The sequence below is a fragment of the Protobothrops mucrosquamatus genome, unplaced genomic scaffold, assembly GCF_001527695.2.
Source record: "Protobothrops mucrosquamatus isolate PMUCROS unplaced genomic scaffold, P.Mucros_1.0 scaffold2282, whole genome shotgun sequence".
Taxonomy (NCBI): domain Eukaryota; kingdom Metazoa; phylum Chordata; class Lepidosauria; order Squamata; family Viperidae; genus Protobothrops; species Protobothrops mucrosquamatus.
Genome location: NW_015388369.1, coordinates 227,735 through 243,854, shown reverse-complemented (window position 1 = coordinate 243,854; position 16,120 = coordinate 227,735). Strand labels below are relative to the sequence as shown.

At 41.5% G+C, this 16,120-nt stretch overlaps 1 protein-coding gene across 1 annotated transcript in view; it reads right to left on the bottom strand.

Annotated features, from left to right (window-relative positions):
* SLC7A6 (solute carrier family 7 member 6) overlaps window positions 1-14,883 on the bottom strand; it is a 15,784-nt gene extending 901 nt beyond the window's left edge. The window contains exons 1-8 of the mRNA XM_015824559.1: window positions 14,355-14,883; window positions 11,884-12,009; window positions 9,702-9,846; window positions 8,246-8,369; window positions 3,158-3,261; window positions 1,956-2,052; window positions 1,196-1,345; window positions 384-567 (exon numbers count right to left, since the gene is read on the bottom strand). Coding sequence (XP_015680045.1) covers window positions 384-567; window positions 1,196-1,345; window positions 1,956-2,052; window positions 3,158-3,261; window positions 8,246-8,369; window positions 9,702-9,846; window positions 11,884-12,009; window positions 14,355-14,883 — 1,459 coding nt within the window. The remainder of the gene's footprint in view (window positions 1-383; window positions 568-1,195; window positions 1,346-1,955; window positions 2,053-3,157; window positions 3,262-8,245; window positions 8,370-9,701; window positions 9,847-11,883; window positions 12,010-14,354) is intronic.
* Window positions 14,884-16,120: the final 1,237 nt, after the last annotated feature.

Below are 16,120 nucleotides of genomic sequence, written 5' to 3'. Positions count from 1 at the left end.
TAGAAAGCAATAAAGTTGATTATAGAGCTGTTTCCGATTGGCTCTGACTGTTTGCACCTGACATAAATGGCAAATTTAAGCGGAGGACCTTTACTAATAAGTGTACATTTTCTTAAACCCAACCCATAACTACTCTTCTCCAAAGTTTTTCTGTTGTTATAGTTGCCTAAAAGATAGAAAACTAAAACATCTTTATTCACATTTACTACTAAAACAAAAATGAACCGCCATAAGGCATGGAATGGTATGGAAAGGATGGTACATGGAAAATCCCATCATTCAGTGCAGTTCACTAAGACCTTAATAAAAGCTAATCAGCAGGGGGTTGGAATAGAAGACCTCCAAGGTCCCTTCCAGCCAATTATTCTGGAAACGATCCTTACCTAAGATTTTGCTGACCAACGGTGGCCTTTTGGAAACAGGCAAGTAGACCCCCATGAAGTAGACTGGAATCCCAGAGAGTGCAATTCCAATGCCAATGAGAGAATTAACGGTGTCACTATAGAGTGGCACAACCACTAAAAAAATCGAGCACATACAGAAGACGATTGGGAAAAACAGGCTCAGCTGGAAAACAGAAAACACAGCACTGAATAAGGAGGAGGAAGTGTAAGAAGCCATGTTCCAATTTACAATATTTCCCCATAGTCATTAGAGGAAGTCCTCAACTTACTTTGAGTGCTTTGAAAGTCATTGAATTCAGTACTCGACGCATTCTAAGAGTAATAGCAATAGCATTTAGACTTATATACCACTTCATAGTGCTACACAGCCCTCTCGAAGCGGTTTACAGAGTCAGTATTTCGCCCCCAACAATCTGGCTCCTCGTTTGACCGACCTCGGAAGGATGGAAGGCTGAGTCAACCGTGAGCCAGTGAGAATCGAACTGCCAAACTGCTGGCAGCCGGCAGTCAGCAGAAGTAGCCTGCAGTACTGCACTCTAGCCACTGCGCCACCATGGATCATAATGTGCAAATTTTGTCCCAGTACTCGTTGTTTGTTTGGTATTCAATGCACAAACTGGAACTTGTCAGACTCGTTGCCCTTTCCAGTTTGGTTGGTACTCATCGTTTTTGTTTCTCCCAGAATCAATTAATGACGAGTACCGTGGTACCCCTCTAGTCCTAATCTCTTTGCAAAAAAATCAGTGATTGCTTTTATATAAATGATGGGTTTAATCTTGTGTTATTCCTACCTTGAGTGGTCGATACCGATCCGGTTGCTTCCAGCGGAGGTAGAGCTGTCCAGCAATGGACAACCCGACAAAGAACCAATAGCTGAAACTGAAGTAGTTAATAAGCAGAAAGACATCTTCTACGGTCAAGTAGATGAGGGTCATAGTACACTGTTAGAGAAGATAAGAGAAAGGGCATGAAAAATTCCAAGCACAACGTTTTCTGAATTCTACACAGCAGCAGCACTTCGGCTGACTTATTCTTTTGGCAGTCGGGTCACTTTGGGGCTAAAACATAATTCATGCAGGTGGTCCTTGACTTACAACCACAATGGTTGTAAGAGGTATTATGACTGCAGAGAGAACAAGTTTGGGCAGTTTTCTGGGATCAAACCCTGTCACTTAAAATTCTTCTACAGTGTGAAATTAGTATGAGGGATTGAATTAATATTTCTTTTAATGACCCTGTAATCCAGGGGTCTTCAAACATGGCCGCTTTAAGACTTGTGGACTTCAATTCCCAGAATTCTGGGAGTTGAAGTCCACAAGTCTTAAAGGGGCCAAGTTTGGAGACCCCTGCTGTAATCCCTTGCATTGGGGTGGAGTCGGGGTGACTGAAGAGAGCGTGAGCATTTACAGGACGGATGCCCTTCCTGAGGCCTACGTGGAGTTTGCATTGCGCCCAGAGAGAGAAATATCTGCCGCTGCCTAGGATCGAACCCACAGCCTCCTGATTGTAAAGCGAGAGCTTCACCTGAATAATCGCGGTAAATTGGCTTACATTGAAGAGAAGAGCTGGGACGGGTGTAAACCTTCCAATATGGATCATGGATAGGAGGTCAGGCAGATGACCTTCCCGGGATCCTACGAAGAAGAGCCTGAGTAAAAGAGACGGCATGCTTAATATTCCTGTGCAGTATAAAACTAAGAACAGTCCGCAAATTCTCTCTCCATGCTTTCTATTAAACGAAGTGAAAATGATCTGTCCCAACAGCCAGAAAATTCCATTTAGAACATTGTTTCTCCACCTTAAAGATGTGTGGACTTCAACTCCCAGAATTCCCCAGCTGGAACCGAGAGAAACGACATTGAGAATAGGGAACAGATACAAAGCACAGGTTGTGCCCCAAAACACCTTTGTGGTTCTCGGCACAAGAGACATTTTATAGAGAGAAACAATAGACAACCACAAATGGCGACTCCAGCAGGCCTTAGGGATGGGGGATGGTTTCAGTTATCTCCTTCTGCAATGGGATTAAGCAGGAGATAATTAAAGTCATTTGTTTGTCTCTTCGCTTGTTTTATCGCTAATTCTTACGGTTTTGATCCTGGGTACATACGACTGATATAGCAGATGTTTAAAATCAGCATTAATGAGAATGGGTTATAAACTTAAGCGGATAAACAAATGGCAAATGATATGACGCGTTTCCCGTTTCGGATAAACAGAAACTGTGCTTGGAAAGGTTTAAAAATCAAATCGGAAACTAAATTACACGTCGTCCTCAACTTACGTCCACAAGGCAGCCCAAAATTTCTCTTGCTAAGCGAACAACAATTAAATGAATTTTGCCCCATTTTACGACTTGTCTTGCCACAGTTGCTAAGTGAATCACTGCAGTTGGTAAGTTAGTCGCATGGTTGTTAAATGAATCTCGCTTCCCCATTGACTTTGCTTATCAGAAGCTCGCAAAAGGGGATCACGTGACCCCGGGACGCTGCAACCGTCATAAATACGAGCCAGTTGCCAATGGTCTGAATTTTGATCACGTGACCCTGGGGATGCTGCAAAGGTTGTAAGTGTGAAAAATGGGCGTAAGTCATTTTTTCAATGCAGTTGTAACTTTGGACGGTCACTAAATGAACTGTTGTAAATTGAGGACTACTTGTATATCTTCAATAAGCTTAAACATAGGACGTCCTTGTGGTTAGGGGTACACAGCTTTAAGTATACGAAGGCAAAATTAATTGTTGTTCTTTTACCTGGATGAGGCTAAAATAGAGGCATTCAATCCCCCAAAACAGGACAAAGCAACAGCTATTGGAATGGTCCAGCTGAAAATCCCAAATACTTGGTCAGCAAAGGTCTAACAAGAGAGAAGAGAAAAGGGAGGAAAAATTGTTGTTGTTAGTTGCGAAGTCGTGTCCGACCCATCGCGACCCCATGGACAACGTTCCTCCAGGCCTTCCTGTCCTCTACCATCTTCTGGAGTCCATTGAAGCTCACGCCTCCTGCTTCAGTGTCTCCCTCCAGCCACCTCATTCTCTGTCGTCCCCTTCTTCTATTGCCCTCCATCTTTCCCAGCATTAGGCTCTTCTCCAGGGAGTCCTTCCTTCTCATTAGGTGGCCAAAGTACTTGAGTTTCAACTTCAGGATCTGGCCTTCTAAAGAGCAGTCAGGGTTGATTAGAATGCATTTAACATGCAGTGGAACGGAGATTTCAAAATGTTAAAAGGTTCAGGAAATTCGCAACCAGTCTCTGTCTGTCTCTGTCTGGAACTGAAGTTCAGCTGCAGTCCAACAATTTCAGAAACAAATTTCAGTCTGAATTTATTGTTGGGAACGCCCGATGCATAGAAATCATTGCACACATCCTATGCAGATTAGATTGCTATACTAGTCACCTTCTCTTTGCTCGTAAGCAATATTCCAAATTACCCATTTGCCCCCAAACAATGCTAAATTGAATAATATGTGAGAATAATTTTCTGATACCTTGCTTAGAGAGAGAGAAAACAGTTAATCTTTTTCCGAGAGATATACTCGGTATAAAACTCCCTTTTTTACCACCCTGTAATCCTTTAATTCGGGGTAGAGTAGGGGCAACTGGATGGAGCTGAATCTTTACTGGCTGGCTGCCCTTCCTGACTCCTAGGCAGAGTCCACAGCATATATATATATTGTCCCTAATTACTTTAAAAATACGAATCCCGGCTATGTTTATGCTTTCCTAATCCACTTTCTTATTTTGTTCTATCTCTCTTAACCCTACACAAGATATATCTTGAACGTTTTTCCCATCAAGATCAGCTGAAAAGTAAACTATTCACAGTCTCTCACAAATGGTATCTATGTCTGCAGATCTGGTTTTTTTCATCTCACCCCTAGACCAGCGGTTCTCAACCTATGGGTTGTGACCCCATTTAGGGTCGATCGACCATTTCATGGGGGTCGCCAAGCAAGGCTGTCCGCCATTTTTCCCCCTTTTCCGGTGGGTGCCTTACCTCCCTTTGGCTGGGCCAGCTGGTGGTCGGCCTGCTCCGTCTCTGCCGCTTGCCAGCTACGCCTCGGCCGGCGCAGGGGGCGGAACCACGCATGCATGGCGCTCCCGGGCAGGGAAAGTCCTCAACTTACGACTGGTTGGGTAGTCCTCGACTTACGACCGGTTTAGTCCTCAACTTACGACCGGTTTAGTCCTCGACTTACGACCGGTTGAGGGTCGCGGCATTAAAAAGGTTGAGAACCACTGCCCTAGACCTAACGGACTTTAAATCCCAATTTAACGCAAATATATTGTCATTCTGTGACTGCCATCCAACGTATACACCTTATCCATAACCCAGTGACTAGCAAACTACCACAAGCAACTTTCTCACCATCAGTAGTACTCAATAACTTTTTTTTCCTGCAATCTCCAGAACACCCCTGTTGTCAAGCTCAGCGTCTTTAACCAATGAGCCATTGGGTTCTCCCCCCCCCCATCTCAAAGTATGAATGGACAAATATGTACATACCGGAACTCACGAAACAAGAGGTATTCGGTGAGTTCCTGAAACACATGGTTCTTGCTAAATTAAATGGAGAGAATTACAGAAAATACTGCCCTAGAATAGCAATGTACACAGAGAAAACTGCAGCCAGTGCAACTGGTTGCTTAGTAACTGCTTGATGTTATGATGGATCTCCTCAAAAGGAACTTATAAGCTGGTTTCAAAATTCCCGATATCACCCTCCAACTATCCGGCGACCGTTTGCAGCTGTTTGCAACACTTTGTGATTATTTGGACACAATTTAGGATGTTTTTCCAGAAACTTGGCCTTCGAGTTTCCACCAAAATCCAGCCCATAGCAAACAACGGGCTCACTTAACAACTATGGGGTTCGCTTTAACTGCAGCGTTGACTTAATGACTGCTGCAAAAAACATCGTAAGGTCGCGTCTAGTCACGTGGGGACCCATTTTAAAATTGTCACGGCCTACAACTGTAATTGCTACGCTCAATTCTGGTCACAAGTCATTATATTCGCTGAACAAAGTTCAGAATTAGGAGCGGCAACAGGGTGGAGATAAATGCTGTTATCATCAGTGATCTAAACATGTCTGAGCTCATGATAAGCACCTGACCATCCCTTCCACAGATGTTCCACCCACTCAGTCTTTATTTATTTTTCCTGCAGATAGATGAATCCCTGATAACCGATGAAGAATTCCTAGGTGCAGTAAATAAGACGTTGGTGCTGATCACAGGCCTGTCCGTTGGCAGTATGACAGATGGGTCTCCCTATCTGTAGGATCTGTACTCAACGATTTACATTTTCACGGGTGGTTACTGGAAGCTAAGCCGTACGATGAACAGTTACAGGAACTGGGAGTATCTAAACTAATGAAGAGAAAGACTAGAAGTCACAGGATAGCACTCTTCCAGTAGTTGAGACGCTGTCATAGAAAACATAAAGCAGTCCCTGCGGATTTTATTCCGCTAGTCATTACCGATTATAGGGGGTGATGTTCATCTCCGTTTCAAGGCCATTGAGCCAAACACTGTCCAAAGACATTTCCACAGTCACGTGACCAGCATGACATCATGGAGTGCTGTTATCTGATCACCAAAGTGGTACCTATTTATCTACTTGCATCTGCATGCTTTTGAATTACTAGTTTGGCAGGAGCTGGGGTGAGGACGGGAGCTCATCCCCTCACATGGCGCTCAGGTTTCAAACCGGGCTGCCGGCTTTCCAGCCAACAAGCCCATCATGCTTAACCGCCAAGCCACCATGCTGTCCTATCATAGAAAAGAGGTGGTAGATTTAATCTCCAAAGCACCTGAGGACAGGATAAGTATAATGGATAGAAAAACACCAAAGAGAGATGCAACCTGAAAATAAGGAGGACAGTGAGAATAATTCATCAGTGGAATAGCTTGCCTCCTGGAGTTGTGGATGCTCCGTTGCTGGAGGTTTTAAGAAAAGTTTGGACAGCCATTTAACTGGGATGGTATAAGGTTCCTGCCTTGAGCAAAGGGTTGGATTAGAAGATCTCTAAGGTCCCTTCCAGTCCTATGATTCTACATGCTACTTCCAACTTGGCTAACACAAATGCAGAAATGCTCCTCAAGAATTTCCTGAGAGTGACAACAATGTCTTGCCTCCAGAAGTTGTGGGTGCTCCATCACTGAAGGTTTTTAAAGAGGAGACAGGACAGCCATTTATCTGGACTGTTAGAGGGTCTTCTGCTTGAGCAGGGAATTGGACTACAAGACCTCCAAGGTCCCTTCCAAACTCTGTTATTCTGTATTTATCATACTAAAAAAAATAGCTGCTCTTGCCTGCATTCAGTCTAAGGCTGGGTGGATTTTAACCTCTATCTTTTTCAGGAAACTTGTGTTCATCCAATGCATTTGAGCAGTCAAGCTGACTGATTTTATTCTGCCTGAGATGCATTTCATATCGAAATACAAATTCTAATTTCTGAGGGTTACCAAAGCCTCTCTGCTCTTGTTCAGAAGAAAAATGGGGACTCTTGAAACAGAAACGAATACTTCTTAATACATTAATACCTCAACGAGAATTTAAAGGTGTAGCTTAAAGGAAGTCACAACATTAAGGAACAGATTAAATAGAACCGTTATTGCAGAACCATAAATGTATTAATATATCACAACTACAGGCTTGCTCAATGAAGCAAACTTACATGATTAAGCACAGCAATTACTTGTTTATCAGATTGTAACTGATACACTGAAATTGTTTGGCTTATTTGTTTCTGCTCTAGGCCTGGGCAAGGTTTCTCAGCCAAATAAACACAACATAAGCAAGTGGAATCTTGCTCAAAACTCATCTCATTTCCGTTGGTTCTTTTTGTAATTTAACAGGGCAGGAAAAATCTTTATTTACATGCTTTTAAACAGAGATACAAGCCAGCCTCTAAGGGTTTTATCCTTTAAAAACGGAAGAAATTCAGAGGTTAAAACAAGACCAAGAAAATAAGTCCATTGGTAGAATGTATGGATGTGCAAAAAACAAACAAACTATGGAATCAAAATAGAAAATGACACATACTTTCTTCTAAAGATCCTCACTAAACTTCACTTAAACTGTCTCTGCTTTTTACAAACATGTGCCACTGAATGGACAAGTACGCTTGTTTTATAGGTAATCCTCGATTTACAACAGATATTCGCCACTATTGCAAATGTTCATTTTTTTGCTCTGTACAAGGTCTCATCAGCAACGAACCCAGAGATACCACTTACAACCTGCTAAAAGCAGAAGTACTCCTCGTTTCACTGCAGTTTTAGTAAAATGTTTAGGGCCGTGGGTCTCTAAGCTACCCTGAGGTGTTATGAAACTGGGCCCAATTTGCCAGCCTCTCCGGCGGAATCACCCGCAGGGAGGGACAGAATGCAAAACGACATTAATTGCATTTTCCTCCTTTTAAAATCAAAAGGGTTTTACCTTAAAATCACAGCTGAGGGTAACTGGTGATTTAATCCAATAAATCTTCACTTAGTTTAGCACACATTTCAACTCAGCCTCCTGATTAAACGTCAAAATCAGAGGAAATGCAATTTTCCCCAATTAGTCACCAGGTATATCAAGCTCCAACAATATTTCTAAACCCAAATGACTGCCAAATCACTCAGAGATAAAAGGCATAACTCGGCCTTCTTTTTTCTTTCAAGCGGAAAAGTTAAACAGTTATCAAGCTATTAACAACCGGGGAAAAAAATAGAAACAAGGTCATTGCAATAACAGGAGAACCACAATAGCCCAATATAATTTTTTTTTTCAGGCAGATGCACAGACTCAAAAGCCAAATCCTAACAAAACAAATAACAAGGACAGACTTACCACCGCGACTGCATCGCTAGAAAGTATAGCATTAATATCCAGCACTGTATAGTAAGCTATATTGGTCAAGATGTAGATAATTGTCACAATTGGCATAGAAATAGCAATAGCTAGAGGCAGATTCCTGGACAAATAAAAAAAGAAAAAAGAAAGAAAATACTTCAGTATTAGTCACTAGGCACCCTTTTTTCCTCCAACAAACAAGTGCTTGAAGCCTAGAATATCGTCTGCTCATATTTACAGTGATTATAGAACCATGTGAAAGTTTAAGAAATGCATTAAAGCACATTAGGTTTTTCAAAAAGTGCTTTATTTACATTATTCTGGGACCCATCTGTTCCAGAGGCTGTCAATGTGTACTGATTATAGCACACACCAGAAGCTCACATGATGTGAGGATCACATCAGAAACTCACATTCTGTATTCCTTCCCAGTCACTGTATATGAAAAGTCAACATATCGAAAAAGGAGAATATTTCACAGGGTTGAAATGTGGGGTCCTTGGTGCTTTCTGAGCTTAGTCATCTTCTTGCAGATGTTTCATTACCCAAGTAGTTAACATCATCAGTGCTAGAGAGGAGGAGGAGGAGGACTATGGGTCCTTGGGGCTCTCATCTCTTCTCCCTGTTTTTGTTCCATAAAATTTCTTTCAGACCACAGCTCTTGGTATTGCCAGTCCAAATGCATGGTATAACTATTTTATCCTTCTTTGCTTAATGTTATTGGATAAAAAAAATGGAGAAGCAGGTAGTAATATACAAGAAAGTGATAATTTGGGAATAATATTTGCATAACCTTAATACCATAGGTAAGACTGATTAACTAGGAATCTATCTGTTTGGAATATTTTGTCAGGCATGAAAGAGCGGGTCCACATCTGAGGTGTAGTTAAACCGATTTATTGCTACTCATGCCTATGCACAGGAATATTCTGAATAAGAGTTAGCACTCACTCGGAATTAGATAAAGGTCAATGGAATTCAAGAGAAGTTGGATTTAATTCACTTGTGACTATGAAGGGATTCTAGGCTGATCCCTCTTTTAACTCTGTCCCCAGATTCTGCCACTCCTTCTCCTACATATCTACAGTATAACATACACAGTACTTAGCACTCTATCCCACCTTGCAATTTTTAAATCAAACTGTACAAAACATTTACAGTTCAACCCTACTGTATTATAGAAATTTAAGCCATAAAAAGCGGGTATGCTCAACTATTATCAATTCAGCGAGCAATGTTCTATGTTGCCTAACTTTGCTTTAATGAATCTCTTCAACTTCATAATTCTGTCCTTCTCCCCTTATATCTGCAGGATTCAGAGAGACTGATCTTGATGCAAACTGTTTCCTTCGTTTCTGGGATCAAACTCCTTGTCAGCTGAAAACTTGGCGAGGGTCTTTCAACTTTGTGAGGGTTTTATTTGTTAAAAATAAAAGTTCCCAGAAGCTCTTACCTTTCCGGATTTTTTATTTCTTCAGTTACAAAATTCAGTGTGTCCCAACCTGAGTATGAGAACAAGGCAGAATAAAGTGCAAGAGAAATCCCTCCGAGGTTCCAAGATGATCCCTCAAAAGAGTCCTGAAAATGTTCTGAGTATCCTGGATATAAAAGAAAAACAGAGGAAATAAATGCAACCTTGGAACATACAAAACAAAGTGGTTGGCTTAGGACAAGGGGTAGGCAACCTTGGCTCTTTTATGACTCGTGGACTTCAACTCCCAGAATTCCTGAGCCAGCCATGCTGAGGGGGAAAGGGAGAGGCTTCCAAGCTGAGCCAGGCTGGCTCAGGAATTCTGGGAGTTGAAGTCCACGAGTCATAAAAGAGCCAAGGTTGCCTACCCATGGCTTAGGACAACATAACAAGAAAAATGCCAACTCTACACAACCCGATACCTATAATAGGACATAAGACAATATCTAATATGATCTCACAAGATTGCTGAATCTGTCGGGCAATACATTTAGAACAAGTGTCTCCAACCTTGGCAACTTTAAGACTTGTGGACTTCAACTTCCCAGTGTGTGACTGAAATTTGCAAACCAAACAGGAATAAAGAAGTGGGTTTTTTAAATTGAGTATCATGATAAGCTTACAACAACAGCTCAGATACTGTAGCTCATAAGAAAAACAGATTAGCAAGGCCAGGTGGCCGAAACTGAACAATGGACAAATAACAAAGGAAAAACACAAGTATGACTAGAGGAAAGGGATTCGTAGATCTTGGCTTCAAAATACAAGCAACCTTGTCAGCAATAAGCATACAAGGGTCACCAAAACAGCTTTTTGAGGTCATTCCCATCATTGGTTTATAGGACAAAGTTTGTTCAAACAGTAATATAATTTAAGTACCCTACACATTTCTGGATCAAACTAAATGTGGTATTAACTGGATGAGTTAACAACTGGCTCTCGCCCATGCTGAACACCCAGTGCAGAGAACTTTAAACAAGACATAATCTATACATTAAAACAAATCCGTAAATGATTCTACGAGATTCGAAAAGCGGATGTAGAAGTCACGGCTTTATTATAAAGTTCCCAAAGTTGTAGGAAACTGATTGGTCGATCCAGATACAACATGAAGCCTTCACTTAGACCAGTGTTTCTCAACCTTGACAATTTTAAGGCATGTGGACTTTCAACTCCCAGAATTCCACAGCCAGCATTGCTGGCTGTGGAATTCTGGGGGTTGAAGTCCACATGCCTTAAAATTGTCAAGGTTGAAAACACTGACTTAGACTCTGAGAAATGTAATAATCACTCACAGTTGCTTCATAGTGAGATAGGAAGGAAGGAAGGAAGGAAGGAAGGAAGGAAGGAAGGAAGGAAGGAAGGAAGGAAGGAAGGAAGGAAGGAAGGAAGGAAGGAAGGAAGGAAAGAATTGGATCTGTAAAATGGGTGCATTGACTTACAACCAACATGACATACAACAGCGAGGACTAAAGGTAACCAACTTACTATAGAATACTGTAAAGCTTTTGTGGATTAAGTTCCTTTTATCAGATGTAGGGAGCATTTTCTCAAAAGAACAGTACACACACCACTACAAAAATGTTTAAAAGGGGGATAAGAGGAATATGAATTATGGAAGAGCTTGGCAGAGCCAAGTACAAATAAATAATGAATGTTTCTTAAAATATGTGTTGGGTATAGCATAAATCCATGCGGATTAATGCTGTAGCTCAGCCACAGTGTTTCTCTCTGTTAAATCCAGTGAAAATACTGCTAAACCGTTAGTTCCAGCTCAGCTTATATCACAATTTCTCATTCACCCCTACCCAGAGATTCCTTAAGATGAAAGACCTATTTTTCATAAAGAGGAATTGTTCACATTAAGGAACTCTTTTAACACAGGGGTCCCCAACCTCTGAGCCACAACCTAATCATAGCTGGGCCGTGTGAGAATCATATGCACGCAGCTCAACTCATGCGAGCATCGGCTGGCATGAGTGCGCACACAGTTCAAATTGTGTAAGTTGAGCGGCACACATGTGCGCACCAGCCTAATGCTCACGCAGGACTAGAATTCCCATTCTCCCAGTTTCTAACCTGGTGTCTTTGACCACGACACCCAACTGAATCTCAGTGCAAAACGATCGATACAAACCTCTGTATATTCAGCTATAAATCTTACCCTGGCATAGTTTAACAATTCCTGTCACGATGATGACAATTAGAGCAATGACTTTGGCATAGGTGAATGCATCCTGCACCCTTGTTCCCCACTTAACATAGGCACAATTTATAAACGTTAGAAGACCTACAAGACAAAAAAAAAAAAAAAAGGAAGCAAGGAAGGCATTAGAAAGTGATGGTGATGCTGGTTGTTTTAAAGCAAGCCCTGGTGTGAAATTCTCTTCCATGCCAGAGTGAACAGTCACAATGCCATATTAGCAAACAAGTTTAGCAGGTTGTGTTAAGGTGGTTTAAAAAAGGGCACTCGGCCAATTTGCTCTTTGACACTTCCAGTGGCAAAACAGGAAGGATCTCATCAGGCAAACACTAGGGCAAGTGTACCGAAAACTTGAAAATATTGTTCGTTTTCAGACTCTCGTTTGGGATCCACGCCTTTTAAATGAATTCAAACGTTTCTTTTTAACGGACACATTTTTGTTGAAATAGGAAATGCCACCTCAAATCTGTCATTTGGCAACAAAAACAGTTGGAGGGTTTTGATTTTAAAGAAAAGTTGCGGTATCTGAAGGACAGGAAAAAAATAGAATTAGTTCCAACCTATTTCTGCATCATTTTAGCAGGAACTATCCCTTTCTGATTATATGTTTCCTCAGCTGTAGGACTGTTTTTGAAAGTACAGATACAATTAGATGCATGGTTCACATCCAAAAATATACAGTAGCAATATATTTTTTTTAAAAAGTTGGTTTCCCCGTTAATGAAACCTCAAGGCCTTCAACAATGCCAGAGCTTCTGATATCCTACCTTCACTTGAAAAGTTGGAATACATTTAGAGATGTCTCTGCCTTGAAAAGAGCCCATAGTGAACTGTATAGCACAGTCAAACAACAGCACGGGGGATGTTTTATATGACATTTTATATTGTGTCATAAAGTACTGTGTGGTAATGTTTATGTCATAAAATGTTTTATTAAAACTTGCCAAATGTCAATGCCTAGGGACCGGTAAGGACATTGACACCCACAGAATCATGGGACCTGGATTTTGAAACAATATATTCTTTCAAAAACTGTTGTCCTGTGATCCATGGTTTTGCTCAGTTAATGATTATGTGAATAAGACTTTAGTACTTTATTGTCAGACTTGGGGAATCAAGACATATTAAGTTCCAGTTAAGAAGATCTATTTCTCAATCGTTTGCACAAAAATCTAGTCAACTAATGGTCAGCACTAAATTGGCACTAGGTAAGACTTAATGGAATTCGGGGGAGGGGGTGCTGGACTTGGATCAATTGTGGGAACGTAACGACTCCAGACTGATTCCTCTCTTGACTCCGCACCCAGGCTCTGCCTCTTCTTCTCCTCCATGTATAGATGGACTTCGACTCCCAGAATTCCCTAGCCAACATGCTTTTCAGTTTGCTTTTCAGCAGTTGGGACTGTTATCCGTTTCAAAGGGCATCCCAACTTCGTAAGCTTTTCAAAAGCTACTTACCTACTATCCTTCCATAATGCAGAAGTTGTTTCTCTTCACTCATGGCAGCTCAACCCACCAAACTCAACTCTGTATCTTGTCAGAACCCAAATAACTTATGAAATTGCTCAGTAAACACCACTGTGATGAAATCCTTTCTCCTCAATAGACTCACAGGGTATGTGTCTGGTTGCCATTACGCAAGTTTACATCTATTGCAGCTGTAACCCAAGCTGCTGAGATCACTTATTACCCTGGAAGAAAAGATCTTTACACACCCAAGGAGTATCCACCCGGGATGATTAATACTCTGGCATATATTGTACCCATCTATGAGTAGTGGAACTCTTGACTCAACACAGTAATAAACAAGCTTTGCCTTCTCTCTAGAATGTCCCAATAAATTTTTAAGCTTCCAATTAGTAAGTCTCTTTTTATTTGGTTCCTATTGAGAAGCACCAGCTTAATTAATACATTTCCATATGATTCTCATAAAGCTGAATTGTGAAGTGTTTAATAAAAACAACAGATATTATCATGCAATCATGGAAACAATAAATCAAAACAATGTAAAAACACGTTCTTGGTTTAGGGGAGAGAGTTGAAAAACACACCAAACACTGAGCATTTTTATAGGGAAGATCTAGACTAGAAAAAAATATATATTTGTTAACAGATGCCTACAAGATTTGAAGCACTTCGGATTCCTGGGGGTGACCACTGTAGCATGGAGGAAATCCATAGACCAGTCTTTCTCAACCTTAACAACTTTAAAGATGTGTGGATTTCACCTTCCAGAATTCCCCAGTCAACATGCTAGCTGGGGAATTCTGGGAGTTGAAGTCCACGAGTCATAAAAGAGCCAAGATGGCCTACCCCTGCTCTAGGGCATGGCAGACCAACAACACAGGAGGATCCACTTCTGATTCTCCTTCCCTCCCCCCCAGCTCTGATGGAAGCAAATTCAGACCTGAGGACCTGTGTAGAATACTCACATACACAAGCAGCGGCAATGAAACGACAAGCAATGTACGGAGGCTGGCAAGAAGGGAAGACTGGCTGCACAATATAGTTGGCAAAGGTTATCGCGATGATAGCCTGGCTGGTTGGCTCAATGATCAACAGCGACGTCCACAGACGTATAAAAGCAATGAAGCTTCCAAAGGCCTCTAAGATATATGCATAACTGGCTCCTGACTTGGTGATCGTGGTGCCCAGTTCAGCGTAGCAGAGGGCTCCGATCACGGAAAACATCCCGCCCAGGGCCCAGATGACGAGGGATAATCCATAGGACAAACTGTAGTTAAGTACTCCTTTGGGAGAAACAAATATCCCGGACCCAATCATGTTTCCTACTATAAGGCAGATGCCGTTAAGGAGGGAGATTTCTTTTCTCAGCTGCATAGTTCTTTGGTCTCCACCATTCTTTTGAGCGTTGTTGCTCGGATCCGTTTTATCAGCTGTCCTGATTGGCTGGTACTCATTCAGGGAATTAAGAGGTGGAAAGTTCTCCCTCTTCTCCATGATGACATCCACAAGGCGTCCACTGCTAACGCCGATGCCAAACTAGAAGAAAAAGCAGGATTAAAATCTGATATTTTAGACATATGGCATCAGGCCAAGAAACTAGAGCCACTCGTGAACAGCTTGAGTCAGCAACTTTATTGACTTCTTCCTATATTACAAGAATCTCCCCAGACTGCTTTCCTTCTCCAGGGAGCAAGCAGATAAAGCTTCATGAGGGAAGGACGAGAAACAATGGTTGTAAACTGATCAAAGAGAGAAGCAACCTGGAATTAAGGAGAAACTTCCTGACAGTGAGGACAATCAACTAGTGGAACAGCTTACCCCCAGAAATCGTGAGGCCCCCATCACTGGAGATTTTTAAGAAGAAACTGGACATTCACCTGAGATGGTATAGGTTCTCCTGCTTGAGCAGGGGGCTGGGCTAGAAGACCTCAAAGATCCCTTCAAGCTCTACTCTACTCTACTCTACTCCTACCAAAGGTGATCTTGGACCAGTCACTTTCTCTCAGCCCTAGGAGGGGGGCAATGGCCAACCACTTGTGAAAAACCTTGTCAAGAAAACTGCATTGATTTTTCCACGCAGTCTCTGAGAATTGGACATGATTGAACTGAATAAATTGTTTTAGTAGACTAACTTCTATGTTACGCAAAAGCTGGCTTCAAGGTAAGACCTGGCCAGGACCACAGCTGATAGTTAGTTAGTTAGTTAGTTAGTTAGTTAGTTAGTTAGTTAGTTAGTTAGTTAGTTAGTTAGTTAGTTAGTTAGTTAGTTAGTTAGTTAGTTAGTAGGAAAGCTGCTATTTGGAATTCAATTCCTGTACTAGTTTCATTCAGAGATGTTTTGTTAAAGAATCCCAATAATTCTAAAGCAGGGACTTGGAAAACTCACTGCTAATCAGAACAGACACTAATGGGGCATAAAGAACTTAGGAACACTATTTCACACAGTAGCATCTCAAGGAGCCATGAATTATGTAACTCTTTCTGACATAGTCATCTCAGGGGGGGAAATGTCATTGCCAGTACATCCCGGTTAGAAAAAACATTTACTTAATCATAGTAGCATGCATGCACAGAACAATAGGAGAGGAATTAATTTATCTAGTCATATCTGCACAGTTGCTATGTTCTGGAGTAGCAAAAGGCAGCAAAAAGAAGCATAACAAATCACCTATTTAATTACGTATATTTCACAGATTTTCAAAAGGTTCCTTTGCAGTTTGACAGCACCGAC